The 15,888-nt window shown below is 37.2% G+C and overlaps 1 protein-coding gene across 2 annotated transcripts; it reads left to right on the plus strand.

Annotated features, from left to right (window-relative positions):
- The first annotated feature begins 2,225 nt into the window (after positions 1–2,225).
- LOC137402035 (uncharacterized) lies at positions 2,226–15,380 on the plus strand. 2 transcript variants are annotated; one of them, XM_068088503.1, is made up of 4 exons: positions 2,226–2,291; positions 4,259–4,286; positions 6,002–6,739; positions 15,031–15,380. In XM_068088503.1, exons 2-4 carry the CDS (start codon positions 4,265–4,267, stop codon positions 15,228–15,230), a joined length of 960 nt encoding a protein of 319 aa, XP_067944604.1. In that variant the 5' UTR covers positions 2,226–2,291; positions 4,259–4,264; the 3' UTR covers positions 15,231–15,380. The 2 variants fall into 2 exon arrangements, with proteins under 2 accessions (XP_067944604.1, XP_067944605.1); XM_068088504.1 differs by having other exon boundaries at positions 2,232–2,345.
- The last annotated feature ends 508 nt before the right edge of the window (positions 15,381–15,888 follow it).

Here is a 15,888-nt window from a genome sequence, read left to right on the forward strand (position 1 = left end):
CTCTCTATTGGCAAGTCGTCTTTGCCGATGGATACAAATAACTTTCTCATCTTATATGATCCCCATCTTCAAAGTGTGACTTCTAATCCTTATTTTGTGGTAGAGTTGCAGAATGATCTGAAATTTAATCAACATATTTTTAAAATTGAATCCGAGGAAGAGCGATTAATCGGCATGCTTACAATGGTTCTGAAAGATGCAGATCAAAAGACAAGAAAGATAGCTGATACTTCACGAGTTAGACCTGGTCCTGAGTATGGCTGCATGGTTTGGGACCTTTACCTTACAAAGGATATTACTTTACTAGAGTGAACTCAAAACGCTGCACTGAGATTTTTGTATGGACAAAAAAGCAGAGTTAGTTTTCTTCAACTATGAGAAATTAATTATTTTGAAACCTTGAAAGACAGATGAGTTAAACTTTGTCATAATGTTGTTAGTAAAATTCTGTGTGGTGATATTGACTTATTGATCAGGACCAATATCAATATACCAATATTGACATTGGTCCCATTCGCTACCTGGACTTGTAATTTAGATGTTGCGTACAAAGCTACATACATGGAAAATGGTAGCGTACAGCCTGCTACACGGTATTGGCGTTTCATAATTTACAGTTTTAGACTAATTGTACTGCTCAGAGGATGTAATTTTTAATGTAATGTTACTTATCACAATTAGCCATCCCAAGACAAACAGTTTTAACTCATGATTCAACCTTTCGATCAATCAACCTTGCTTGCAACACAAAATAATAAAACCACTACATAATTATATGTAATATATATTATGTATATGGTATAATATACCAAAGATATAATATTACTACTACTATGTATATATTAGCAATGCATAAGACATTGCTAAAACAATGTTTTACAAAGCAAGCTAAAACAAAGCAATGCGTAAAACATTAAAAGTGACCAGAAGAATAAACAATTTAGTTATAAAACAACTATTTATTTTTTTGTTATTTATTCGCAAATAATCACATTATTTTGTCTCATTCATTTACCCACACTCGTTTGACTATTAAATTACTATAAGCAGACAGACCCATGCCCAATATGTCAAATTATTAATACTAGTTCACCGTTAGTTGCAGACTATTAATTAATTACAAACTATCAATAAATAATAATTCGTAGTACAACGAATGGTACTACCACCCTAAGGTGGTGATGATTTTATCAGACTCAAAACATCTACCAAAGCTTTGAGATTTTAAGCACACATCTTAGCGTTCTTGTGGCTCCGAACAGCCACCAGTAGTAATAGTAGCAGTGGTAGTAATCGTTGAGAAAGCCAAGAAAGGAAAGGAGATAATAAATTGTTTTTATTTCACACTTCCACGATTTTCGTTCTGATTGATAAATGACTTTAATCAATAGTATGTTTTTCAATCAATGTTAAGTGAAAACACTATTATTGCATTACCTTTTTTCTTACATTTTTTCTTCAACAATCAATGGTATGCACCATCTCCATAACTGTAGACGTAATCTCCAGGAAGTGTAGACGTAACCTCCAGGAAGTGTAGACGTAACCTCTAGGAAGTGTAGGCGAAACCTCTTGTAGCCGAATCCTCTTGTAGGCGTAATCTCTGTAACCCTACCCCACTCGTATAATTAGTTTAACTCCCACCTCCGAATATGTAATAAATAATTGCACCTCAACAACACTGCTACTACACCTCACAACACTACCCTAATAAATAATTGCACCTCAACAACACTGCTACTACACCTCACAACACTACCCTAATAAATAATTGCACCTCAAAAACACCGCTACTACACCTCACAACACTACCCTACCTCACGTTACCTCACCTACACGCCCGTGAAAGGGTCTATACAACCGTTTAACTTACCCGCAACCAGAAAAATTATCGCTAATGACAACAAAAAAGGAAAAAAATCAGAGCTTCGTCAACTGCGCCATGTTATATAAATCGATGTGTACTCACATGCGGTTGATGCCAAGAAGGAAGCTCTCTCAATCTCCCGACTCCTTTATACTCCAGTAACCTCTCGTACTTCCTGTAACCTCTCGTACTTCCTGTAACCTCTCGTACTTCCCGTAACCTCTCGTAGCTACCTGTAACTACCATGACCTCGGGCATTAGCGTAGCCCGCGGTCCACCAGCTCGATTATACAACACGAGACCCGCATAACAGCAATGATCTATTCCACGTTACGCTTCGGCTAACTTCCTTGTTGGCTACGAAAGCTGAAATTTAATACTCCATAACAGTTGAAACTCGAATTTTACGCAGTGTATTAATCCAGTGAGTAACAGTCTAATATCCAGTCCTAATAACAGTGTGCTAACCGTGCATTATGTTAGTATAATTTATTATTTTATCCCGTGTTCATCATCGCTAGTCAAATCTATAATAAAAACAGGTTCTGTTCATGCATATTACATAAACTATTAATTATTTTTATCTGCTGTTTCTATATCTATCTGCTATTTGCTGTCTGACAAAAGAAACTTAACAAAAGATCAAGCAATTAGCATAGCACTGATTTTAAAATAAGCAAAAACATTTTATACCGCTGATGAAAGGCCAAAACCTCAAATTCCTATAGCTGTGATAAGTAAACTTTAGTATGAACTTTCCACAATGACTGTTTGTATTCGAAATGAAGTTCACCAGAAAGCAAGATAGCTAAACACACAAGGAAAATAATCCAACATAGCATAATGAGACAACGTGGCCTCAAGTGATAACAAAGACGCAGAGGTCAATTTAGTGCAAAAGCAACTGAGACAACAATATTATTTAATGCTAATATATGAATACACTAGACTCACACAAAGCAGAATAAGAAGTAGGTTTACCTGGCTGGCATAAACATGCTATGTACAACCTAACTATATCATGCAATATACATGTACAATTATTTAGCCACAATAGCTATTCACCATAGTAATTGTTGCAATTGATTACACTTTTATTGATGGGATGAACTACAGGGCAGGTCTGACATGAGTATCACAGTATCAATTGCTTGTGATCATCAAAACTGGGTGCCTTTGATGAGATGGCTTTTTGGTATGATTTGTCCTGCGTGTAGAGGTAGCTCAGGAATCTTGTTATTCACAGATTGTATTTATTAGGGCCTCTATCATAATAGAGCCTCGACCTGGACCCATAACCTGTTGAACTACCAGTTGCTATATTCCATATTGTTAATTTTTAAAAGGAAGTTGAAAATATTATGACGAAGGATTTTATTTTGCTTCTAAATAACGCGAATGCCAGAAGCGCAAGAAGGGAATAAACACAAAGGGCTGTTTGTAACAATTAACACATAAACATGAATATTTCTATAAACATAAATAATATCTGTAACACACAAAGTGACATATTCCAATGTCTATTAGCTACAGTTTTATAAAAGAATAGAATGGAGTATAGTTGCGAGCTTAACAACTACAAATAAGTGGGCACACAACTGCAAAATCTATGATTGTTTACATCGACAGGGCAGGCCTGACACAACTATCACGCTGTAAATTATATAATCGGACAAAACGGATTTGATAATACTGATTTGGTAGGAAATTTATGTTGCAGGCGATCGATAAGTGGACAAATATATGGACAATATTACTTCAGGGATACGCGTGTCTCTCAAGTAGTGGTTTTAACGTATTTACAAATAATTTAAATAACTCATTGCTATGGTAGAAAAAGACATACCTCTCCAGATTATAATATTATGATTTACAATCACTTAATAAACTTCCATGCTACGGAATAGAATTCATCGCTACACTGGCAGTGTGTTTGCGTCCAGACGTTGTAATATAGCGGAGTCATTGCTATATAGTTCCTAAAAATAAGTTAAAATGGTGTGGTTGATAGTATCACATACAGATTTCACCTCAATTACTTACTATATGATTGGAGCAAACTAGATGGTCTTGACTTCAACTCTCTGAACATGATGTAAAATGCTTTCCACTCATTTTAATGTAAAACTCTTACAAACTTTGCTTATAGTCTCCCAGTGCTGCTCGATAGGGCATGTAATGTCACTCAAATTTCAACAGTGTCCCACATTTTGTGATTGGTTCAAACCAGAAGCTTTCACACATTCTTTTTATAGTTGCTGCTGAAAGTTTTAGCCACAATGTTATACTTTGATATATGTAGTGAGATGAATCCATGGAGTTGTCTCCCCTAGAGTTTCAGCCATAATGGTGTAGTGAGATGAATCTCAGACATGTATGTTTTATTTCTAGGTTACAATGATTGAGGCTGTGGCAGATGGTGAGTGTGAATTTCGCTACTGTAAAACTGACACCGCTGTTAACCCCAAAGTACTACTATGCAGCCATATTCTGTTGACACTATTCTAAGCGTACAGCGGGTAAAATGAACTATTAAAATGAGCCAAAATTAGATTAGTGGGTTTCAAATTCCAGTAGTTCAGTTTTGCATGTAGCTCATTTTGTAAAGCTGGTTATGGTTTTTAACAAACCTAACTGACATTTTGAGATTACTGTAGGAACTAGCCGATTGTTTCCCTTCGGGCTGGCTGCCTAGAGCGAGTACTCATATATCAGTTTGTCATATGGCATTTAGGGACAGGTTGTTAGTGTAACAGTAAGCTAGAGTTGTTAGAGTGAAACTGAGAAAAGGTATGACCTTTTTCCTTTTTTGTCAATTGAAAGATAATTCCTATTCATGATGCTGTTTCATGTGACAGGCTGTCATGTAACATGTTGTAACTTAACATGTTTTTTATATAACTGGTTGTCGTGTAACATGTTGCGATGTAACAGGTTGTCATATAACATGCTGCTATGTAACATGTTGTTACGTAACAGGTTGTCATGTAAAAGGTTGTTAAGTAACAGACTGCCATTGAACAGGTTGTCATATACCATGTTATGTAACAGGTTCTTATGTAGCATGTTATTATGTAGCAGGTTATTATGTAACAGGTTGTTATGTAACAGGTTGCTATGTAACAGCGCAAGCATAATGACCACAGCTGTTTGTCCTTTGATTTTATCATCTCAAGTCTTTAAACCCTCTGTCATACCAAATGCCTTTTTCTTCACAAAACTTATTAGTGTTTGAAATTAAAATAACTAGGATTGTCTATTATTTTGAAGCTGTATTTTCACTTCAGCTAATAGAGCAAATATCCTAACAATCTTAGTCGTTTTAGTATAAAAAGTGTCACTTTTGTAACAATCGTATGTCAATCAGTAAAGACTAAGATGAAAACCCCAATTCTTTTAAAACTAGATGTGAGAATGATGTAATCACGACATGGAGCAACACCAAAATGAAATAGAGCATAGGGGTCGCAACTCCTCAAGGTGCCATCATTTCAAAAATCAGCAACATGCTCTTTGTTGGTCATGTTGTAATTAGATGTAACAATAGCTCTTTATGCAATTATGCAGTAGCTCTTTTGAAGCTGATTGGAACCTTATTTTATATAAGGTTTTTTATTTTTATATTTTATAACAATTTCAATATTAAACTACTTTAATCATATTGAGCAAAAAGTTCTATATATGAAATATATATATATATATATAATATATATAATATGTATATAATATATATAATATGTATATAATATAATATATATATTATATATATGTTATATAAAATCGAGTGTTGAGAATATCAACACAAACAGAGCAAGGAATAAATAGTGTTTGACAAAATAAAGAGAGTAGAACAAACCACATATTAATCAATTGAAATCAATTAAAATAAAACCTGACTATGCCTATATGTGGCTTGGTGATATTGCATTTAAAAATAAAAAGGTACATAACACCTTAACATCAACTACCAAAGCTTAAAATATCACAGATGACTGATATGAGCCAGCAGCTGGTATATCAAACCTTTATTATACTTTACTTATACCGTCAGGCAGCTCAGTTTGTTATTATATTTTTATTGATACTAGTATTAATGATTAAATATTATTAATAAATTAAATATTATAATTTTAGGTGAAAAGCGTGATCTTGAGCTGAAGATTGTGTCAGCTGATGACATAATAGTTAACAGTAACCAGCACCCTGTAGTTCCTCATCCGCTACAACCACCCTTATCCCATCTTCCCCCAAAGTCTATAACTCTACTCAGATCCATAAAACTGTCATCACAGCCTGTATCAGTATGTCAGCATGAAGGAGTTACATATGTAGGGTTGTATAATGGTACAGTCATTAGAATTGATAGCAACTACAATCTCCATGACTCATTCATCTCCCCTCCTGGTATTGTTGAGTCCATTTGCATCTATGAGAACAGACTATACATATTGTCTTACAAAAGTTGTCGCAGAGTAAGTGTCTATGAGGTGTCAGGACAAATGGTCACCACCTGGCGGCATCCTTATCATGGCTATAACTGTAGCATGCTGACTGTAGCCGCAGGTAATGTAGTGGTTGCTGATCCTCGTAACAAGAGACTAACTATTTATTCTCTCACTGGTGAGACTCAGCGTAACGTCAGCTGCCCCCTTTTGAGTAATAATCCGGTCTCGATATGCGCTGGACACGATGATGATGTCATCATAGCGGACTATGAGACACAGAAAGTCTTCAAATTCAACATCATCACTGGGGATGTCATGTGGACTTTCACCCAGCCTGATCCGCCACAAGGTCTGGTGCGTTATGGAGACTACATACTGGTAGCTGCATACAACAGGAATATCATTTTCACACTCAGCTATGCTACAGGTAAGTTGTATGTATGAGGTGCTGGTTAGTAACATTTATTGAGAGTATCATGTTAGCTTATGAAACACTTTATAATTTAGCTTTATAACTGTGGTTCTTAACCTTGTTGGAGCTACCGAACCCCACCAGTTTCATATGCGCGTTCACCGAACCCTACTTTCTTTCTTTTTTTTGCGGGGCAGCACTCCACGGATCCGCTGCTCAATTTGCATACAACTGAACCCTACTTTAGTGTAAAATAAAATATGAATTTTTTTCAAACTCAAGACGTACATGTTTTTCTACTGGTGCACAAAATAAACCATGCATGAACATCATCTTGTTCAAAGAACAAAACCACCATAGTGCATGAATTCACAACAAATTACATACCTGCAAATCAGTGTGACTTCTGTTGTTGCCTTTGAAAGACCAGTTTAAATATGCGTGGCTTCACCATGACAAGTGCCAATCTCATGTCATTTTCACAGCAGTTTATTCCTTTTCTTTGTTCTTATGTCCATCATCCTTGAAAAGGATTGCTCGCAAAGATGTGTTGTAACAAATTGTTATGTTTCTGCACAGAAGCAATTAAATAGAGTATTAAATTAGAGAAATGGTTTATTGCACACTCCAGAGACAACTGATTTGATAACAGAAAACCCAAGTATTTATATGTTTGGTCATAGAAAAGCTTTGTAAAAAGCTACAAGCATTATTAATAGCTATAATGAGACAGTACTATATAATATTAGCTTGTATAAAGCTTTAGCTAAAAAGCATAATGTTTGTTGGCAAAGTACCAGTAATACTTGGCACTTGCATGACACAAATGGAATAAAAAACTATAAGGCTTTCTTGGCAATAACTGGATACTTTTCTATTTGTCGACACCAAAATTTTGAGAGCGTTGTTGTTCTGAAGAGTTGCTGTTGAACCTTGCTCTGTTGTATTTTAATGATTTTGTTGAGGTATTAATCATTGACTTCTGCTGTCTCAACAGCAAACGTGAACGGCTGTTTCACCCATGCTGAATATGACTCTCGTGCAGAGAAGTATCCATCAAGAGACTCTGCAAGCTCATCTGAGTGCATAGCAATTGCTTGCTCCAGTTCCATGGGTACAGAAGTGTCAGACTTCCAGAACATTCCAGACACATCTTCAATCTTACACAATTGTCCAGAAGGGAATGTTTGTAAAGTTCTTCTTCTCCATTTGTCATCTCCATAATGGTAGTTTTTTTGAAAAGCCCTCAGGTTTTCTTCTGTTTCCATGATGATGACTCTACCGCCCTGCATTTGCTGATTAAGGATTGGATTAAGGATTGCTACAAATATATCAGCTATGCACGCTAAAATGAGAAGAAACTCAGAATTTTTGAAGCATGGCAATGTTGGTGCTCGTGCAAAAACATGGCTAATTCCACACGCAAGGTAAAAATACGATTCAGCACCCGTCCGTGGGATAACCACCGAGCATTAGAATGATACAGAGGTACCTCAAATTCAGCGACCATTTCTTTGCATAGCTTGCTGAAGATGCGGTGCCCCAGAGCACTAGTTCGCACATAGTTCACGCATTCCATTACTGCCAGTTTTTAATACTTCTGCCATTTCTGAAGGCAAGGTTTTTGTTGCCAACGCATGCCTGTGCAAAATGCAATGCATAACAATGATGTGTGGTGCTTCGGCTTTTACTAGCACACAAAAAACTGGTTTTCATCGCAGCATGACTGGAGCTCCATTCGTACAAACTGCAGAAACCATATCCCACAAGAGATTATTGTCTCTGAAGAAGTCGTCCACGAGTTTCTTCACATCGGCTGCCTTAGTTTTTGTTGTAAGAGGCTTACAAAATAATAACTCTTCTTTTAACATGTCGTCTTTCAAATAGCGCACAAAAACAACAGACTGGTTTAGATTATCAGCGTCTGTGGCCTCGTCGAGTTGAAGGCTGAATTGTGCTGAGCTTGAAATCAGATCTGCGACTACTTGAGCCAAGATGTCTTTATTCATGTCACCTATTCTGTCGCTGATGGTGTCATTTGAAAGAGGAATTTGGGATAATTTAGTTTCTGTCGCTGTTCCCAGTATCACATTCACCATCTTTAACCCTGCTGGTTTTACAAGTGTTTCACCAATGGTGTGTGGCTTGCCCTGCTTTGCGATCAGGTACGTAACTTCGTAAGATGCTGTGACAATCGGTTTGTTAATGGGCAGGCAGAGCTGGATTCAATGAATTTAAAAATACTTCTAGCAAAGTTTTAAAACATTTTTGTAAGATTTAAAACAATTTCTGTCAAAAACGCTCACGGGAATTATGGAGTACTTCATAAGCTAGCTTGTTTTGTATATTATCAAACAATATTATAAAGCAGTGGTTTTTAAAGGTTGACTTGCAACAAAAGTCACATTACAGTTATTTGGTATCAACAGATTCACTATGTCTTACTCTGCTGTGTTGTAAGTTCAAAATGTGGGGAAAGGTGATTACAAGCTCCCACAATGTGATTTCATAATTATCATTTAGCCTTAGGTCGTCGATCCCTTTCGCTTCCATTAAGACTGCGCTTTTCTGTGACAATCGGTGCTCTTAAACCCAGAGAGTGCTAATAATAAACTAGCATTCTAGATAATCAACAATGCCCGGGGATCGTGCTAACGCCCGACCAATGCAAACCCATGTTCTGGGTTAATAGATTTCGGGTTATTGTTAAAGTTTACATTTTTCATCCTTTCGTTCATTTTAAACATTTATAGCAATTATTATCGCATCGTTTTGTATGATGGCATTGTTTGTACCATACAGAAATGATTGATAACTTGATTAATAACTAATTAGTAATTAAGTATGAAAAAGAAAAAAATATAAAAATTAAAATATTTATATTATATTCGAATAAATTACAGTATATGGAAAATAGAAAACAGGTGTATTGGACAGTTAAATTCATCACTTGGTGTATGATACTAGCTTATAGGCAGTTTAAGTTATTTACAGTAGGCTTCTCTATTTTGAACAATCCCGGAGTGCATTGAGGCAACTCCAACGATTGATTTATTTCAATTGAGTTCTACAACAAAATTAAACAAAAACAGAACTCACTAATAACAACATTCCTGGTTGTTAACCACCCATTGTGGTAAAGGTAATGAAATCACATCGATTAAATTGTGACCTGCAGTGGCGTGGCCCTAGGACTATATGTAGATTGCACTCTTGCTACCAAAACAATAACGAAAGGCAAACAACAAACCAGGTTCATGGTGAAGAAGGGCATCCTTTATCGTGAATATTATCACCCAGAGTACAACAGCGGACAGTTGATAAAATAAGTAGTTGTACCGAAAACTCTACGTGTCGCTGTGATGAGACACGCCCACCATTCTATATTGAGCGGACATCTGAGAATCTGTAAAACTACATGTACTTATCGAATTTTAACCATCTTCTTCTGGCCGGGTCTACATGATAAGGTTACGGGATTCTGTCGATCCTGCGACATCTGCCAACGCACTGTAAAGAAAGGTTCAGTACAGAAGGTTGCCCTACAGCGGACTCCACTGATTGAGACTCCATTCAAGCGCTGCGCTGTCGACTTGATTGGACCGATTAACCCTCCGAGTGAGAAGGGGCATAGATATATACTAACTCCGGTGGACTACGCTACTCGATACCCCGAGGCTGTTCCACTGAAAGAGATAAGCTCAGAAGCAGTGGCTAAAGCTCATCGACATTTACAGTCGGGTTGGAATACCTGAAGAAGTAATCAGTGATCAAGGGACACAATTCATATCTAGGTACATGAAGGAGTTCGCCAGACTACTCGGCAGGAAGCAGATGCCGACAACTCCCTACCATGGACTAATGGCTAATGGACTGGTGGAGCGATTCAATGACACACTGAAGTCAATGCTGAAAAAGTTATGCCATCAGGAGCCAAGACAGTGGCACAGATACATAAACTCAGCTCTATTCGCTTACAGAGAGGTCCCACAGGAATCTACTGGATTCTCACCATTCGAGCTGCTGTATGGAAGGACAGTATGAGGGCCGATGGATATTCTAGGACAGCTATGGACACAGGATGATGCCGATGGAGAGACCAAGAGTAGCTACCAACACGCGTTTGATCTGTGTGCTAAGCTGGAAGATACGATGGAGTTGGCTCAAAAAGCGCTGGAAGGAAATAAGCAGAGGTACAAGCATTACTTCGACAAGAAGGCAAAGAAAAGGGAATTTCAAGAAGGTGACAGAGTACTCATCCTGTTCTCTACTAACCACAACAAGTTACTAATGCACTGGCAGGGACCATACAACGTAGAAGAGAAGGTTGGGATAAACGCATACCGAGTTCAGGTCTAAGGTAAAAGCCCAACCTACTATGCTAACATGCTGAAGAAATACTACGCGAGAGATAGTGAAAAAGAAATAACTGAGCTAGCTGGTATCGGAGAAGTAGAAGAAGAGGCAGGCACACTGGTGGAGTTATATTCAGGAATGTCAGTCGAAACTGTGAAAGATCTGAAGATGGGAGAAAATATATCTGAGGAGCAGAGAAAACAGATCGTGGACATCGTCAAGGACTACACAGATATATTCACAGACAGACCGGGAAACTGCAATCTCATCAAACATCCGATTACTTTAACCAGTAACAAGTCTATCAAAACCAAACCCTACACATTACCTTACGCAGTGGGAGAATCACTTAGAGAAGATATAAAATATATGCTGAACACAGGGATCATCAGAGAATCAAACTCTCTATATGCATCACCAGTCGTACTCGTGAAAACGCCTGATGGATCCAATCGACTATGTGCTGACTACCGGAACTTGAACAAAATAACAATGTTTGATCCAGAGCCAATGACAACAGCAAGCGATCTCTTTCAGAAGATGAGCTGTGATCACTACTTCTCGAAGGTAGATCTAACTAAGGGATACTGGCAAATTCTTGTAGAGGAGAGTGACATACCGAAGACTGCATTTGTCACTCCAGATAGACAATACGAGTTCATCAGGATGCCGTTTGGGATGGTAAACTCTGGAGCAACATTTGTACGAGGCATGAAAAAACTATTAGAGGATTTACCAGGAGTTGACAACTACATCGATGACATCATACATACTGCCAGATGGGAGGATCACATGGACGCGCTGAGAGAACTATTCACACGTTTGGCCAAGGCACAGCTCACAATCAAACCGACGAAATGCTACCTCGGTGAAACATCTATAGAGTTCATAGGTCACAAGATCGATCAGGGAGAACTGAAACCGATTGAAGACAATGTGGAGAAAATCACTGAAGCTCCAAAGCCTTGGACCAAGACTCAAGTACGGTCGTTTCTAGGATTGACTGGCTACTACCGAGAGTTCGTCCCAAATTACGGGGCGATAGCAAGTCCTCTGTCGGATTTTACTAAGAAAGGACAGCCTAATAAAGTTATCTGGACAGATGCGCAAGAGAAGGCATACCGGAAACTGAAAGCGACTATAACCGAGAAACCAGTTCTGAAACTACCAGACATAACGAAGCAGTTCACCCTAAGGACTGACGCGTCGGACACTGGACTCGGAGCTGTACTACTACAAGAACATGATGGAAAGCTATTTCCTGTCAGCTAATCTAGCAGAAAACTACTGGACCGTGAAAGGAATTACTCAACGATAGAGAAAGAATGCCTGGCAATTGCATGGGCTGTAAAGAAATATCTACCATATCTCTACGGCGTGGAGTTCATACTACAAACGGATCACCAACCACTAACCTACATCAATCGAGCAAAGTATGAGAACAGCAGAGTGATGAGATGGGCGCTATATCTACAGGATTATCGCATGACGGTGGAATCGATCAAAGGGAAAGACAACGTCGGAGCGGACTACATGAGCAGAATAGACTCAGAATCTTAATGCTGGAAATTTGGCTATAAATTTCCTCTTGAATGGGGAGTTGTCACAGATTCTGAGTGCTGTATGTAGTATAATACTTGTAGTATAGTAAACAAAGTTATAGCATGACAATAGCTATTGCGCAGTACGCCGATGAATCATACAGTAGTAGCACAGTGGATTATTATTAGCCCTCTATAAATGTAGATGTACATGTTTTGATGGGTCATGATCATAAATTTAGAATATTTTTTATGACTAGATTTTTCCTGAATGGATTTTCTGGAATTTTCTAGAATAATTATAAGGAGGTATAAATAGCCTGACTGCAGCTAGTTTATAACAATTCAGTTTACAGCGTACATGTCTACAAGTCAGCAATAAAGGATTATTTTATACTCTCACAGCATTCTTCTGTATATTATTATATAGACACTCTATTACTTATACATAGTTAGCCGCAATATTACACCTGGACGTCTTAACTCTTAGCCTTGTGCAGACATCAGGATACAATCACAACACCAGATATCTCGAACCTGTCACATTGCATCACCACTTTGTGACAATAAACAACAAACATTGTCTGTCTCACCATGTCAAACAATGGCTCATTTGAAAGCCAAGATACTGAAGAACATGAATAAGCTGAAACAGTACTTATGTAATTGATGTGCTTTAAAGGTTGACTTGCAACAAAATTCACATTACAGTTATTTGGTATCAAAATATTCACCATGTCTTACTCTGTTGTGTTGTGGGTGCCAAATGTGTGGAAATGTGATTACAAGTTCTTAAAAGCTCATAAATGAAAAGCCGCCGTAGATTGGAATCTATTTATTGCTCTGACGTAGTCATGACAGTTTGGTTATTGTCTTGTCACGTGATGTTCTCACGTGAATTGGAAGGCCAATAAAAGCTCAATATATCGTAGCACTAGTTTATGACAAACACTTGGGGTTTTACCGAAGACCCCGTATCAAATATAGATGTTCGCTACTTTACAGTTTTGTTTCAGCATTATTCAATTATCAAGTCGTAATCTGATCATGTGACCCAATACTTCGCAAATAATTTTTGCAGCACTTTTCGATTATCACAGGTGACCAACAGACTCATCATGATTATCAGACAATGATATGTAGTCCTTCGAGGTAAAGTTAAAAAATTAAATTAATTTTTAAAAGTGACAGCATTACAATGACGATAAAACAGACGCGTAAGAACAATAGACATGGTTTTATTGAATTCGTGAAGTATATTTGTGAAAATATTTTGAAGAATAAGGTTGCATGAAAGTGTAAACAAAAACCATCTACCACAGCTACGTCACATTTGAGCCGTTTTGAAAGGAGAATCCAAACAACGGCGATCTCGTGTGGCTGCAATTAACTGTTCGTTTTTGAGCTTTTAAGAGCTTGTAATCACATTTCCACATATTTGGCACCTACAACACGACAGAGTAAGACAGGGTGATTCTTTTGATATCAAATAACTGTAATGTGAATTTGGTTGCAAGTCAACCTTTAAAGGATACAGTCAATCCTTGACTTACACCTTAATATTAATTTTAACGTACCTGTAGCGATAAAAATTGACAACTGGCACTAAAAACTCGTTCTATTTATCAGCATTTTATTAGTTTTTATTTTCTTTTTTTGTTATTTTCATTCGTATTTATGCGCATTTTTTATTTAGTTGTTATAGATACTAGCTGTGCTACTTGCCGTTGCCCGAGTATTAAAAATAAGTTTATAAACAATGATAAGTAATGAGAGTTGCCTGCCACTTGCTATTAGCTTGGCAGATTGCCAATGGAGAATTTTGGTAAGCTAACTAATGACAATCACTTACTTATGCAATCATCTTGCGTGGTATGCAAAGCCGTTAGGTATGTGCTCCGCTATAGTGACTTACATCGGCAAGCTACTGACTCGCTCTCTGTGGCCTATTGGGTAGGGTGTCGGACTGGTGAATGGTAGGGTCTGAGATCAAATCTTTTTCGGTACGGATTTTTTACCCCAAGATTTTAATAGCTATAGCCGGAATGCATACATATGGACATACTTTTGGAAATATATATATAGATTATCAAATGCAGTCAACAATAAACTTTTAATTGTGGAATAATTACTGAAATATGGTGAATTATGATTGGAAAATTCACATCATCCTATGGCAACTTTGGCATGCAAAACAGGCTTGGAAAGCAATAAAACAATTATACAAATGATTGTTACAGTAACATATATAGTGGTCATGTAAAAGGTGGTCCAGGGATGGTAGCTACAATAAATGACTCAGCCACACCCACCCATAATTTGTCAGCTGTGTTTGTTGTTTTCTAATGATGCGACTACTTTCTAGCAAACAGCAATAATAATTAAGATGTTCATATACTTTTATTACAGGTGAGAAAGTATCAGAGATGAGAGGTGATGGTATTGGTAAAGACAATATCGATAGCTTGAGTGTTACTGGTAACACCTTGGTCGTACCTCAGTGGTCGGAGAATAAGGTGTTCTTCTATGAACTGAGTGAGAAAGTGATAGCACGTGATTCTAACTCTGCTATCATAAGGGCTTTATATGGAAGGCGAATGTTGTATTAAAATGCTTACAGTCATACTTCGACTTACGAGCTTAATGCGTTCCGAGACTGAGCTCGTATGTCAATTTACTCGCATGTTGGTGCAATTTATTTATATATAGAACAATTAAATATATATTGATTGGTTTCCATACTCTAAAATAAGCAAATAAAACACTCAAAACAAGATATTGTAACAGAAAGAACATGTTGGTTATTGTTCTAACTTACCACATGCTTTCAAAAAGCAACAAATAAAAAATATAGCAAGGAAATGTGATTAATTAAAATGTAAAATTAAATACATACAATAGCAGCTAACGCTAGCATTTGCCAGGAAGGGAGATATAAGTTATCCTTCATTACAGCAGTTGACTTTGATAAATTTAGATGTTATCAAAGTCTTAAAAGACAAAATCAGAAGCAAACCTAAAAGCAAACTTTCATTTTTAACTTAAAGTTATTAAAATTTCTTCGGAATTCATAGTTTGAAGTTTTTCACTGGTTAGCTAATTTTTCCTTTGTTTCGCTCTCACGATCGTTTTAAGAGAAACCTATCTAAGAACGTCTGCCTTTGTCACCCTTTCAACTTGTTGCGAGTAGGACGAACACAGGTGTTGTCACAAAGAGTTAATACACGACCACTAGCCAGCTTGTCCGAATGTCTATTTTTTATAGTT

Source organism: Watersipora subatra, chromosome 8, assembly GCF_963576615.1.
Source record: "Watersipora subatra chromosome 8, tzWatSuba1.1, whole genome shotgun sequence".
NCBI classification, from domain to species: domain Eukaryota; kingdom Metazoa; phylum Bryozoa; class Gymnolaemata; order Cheilostomatida; family Watersiporidae; genus Watersipora; species Watersipora subatra.

Bases quoted from the DNA above. Each gene is read 5' to 3' on its own strand.
- LOC137402035 (XM_068088503.1), top strand. From the start codon at position 4,265: ATGATTGAGGCTGTGGCAGATG. The intron at 4,287-6,001 runs GTGAGTGTGAAT...TTATAATTTTAG, and splicing joins GATTGAGGCTGTGGCAGATG to GTGAAAAGCGTGATCTTGAG. The intron at 6,740-15,030 runs GTAAGTTGTATG...CTTTTATTACAG, and splicing joins CACACTCAGCTATGCTACAG to GTGAGAAAGTATCAGAGATG.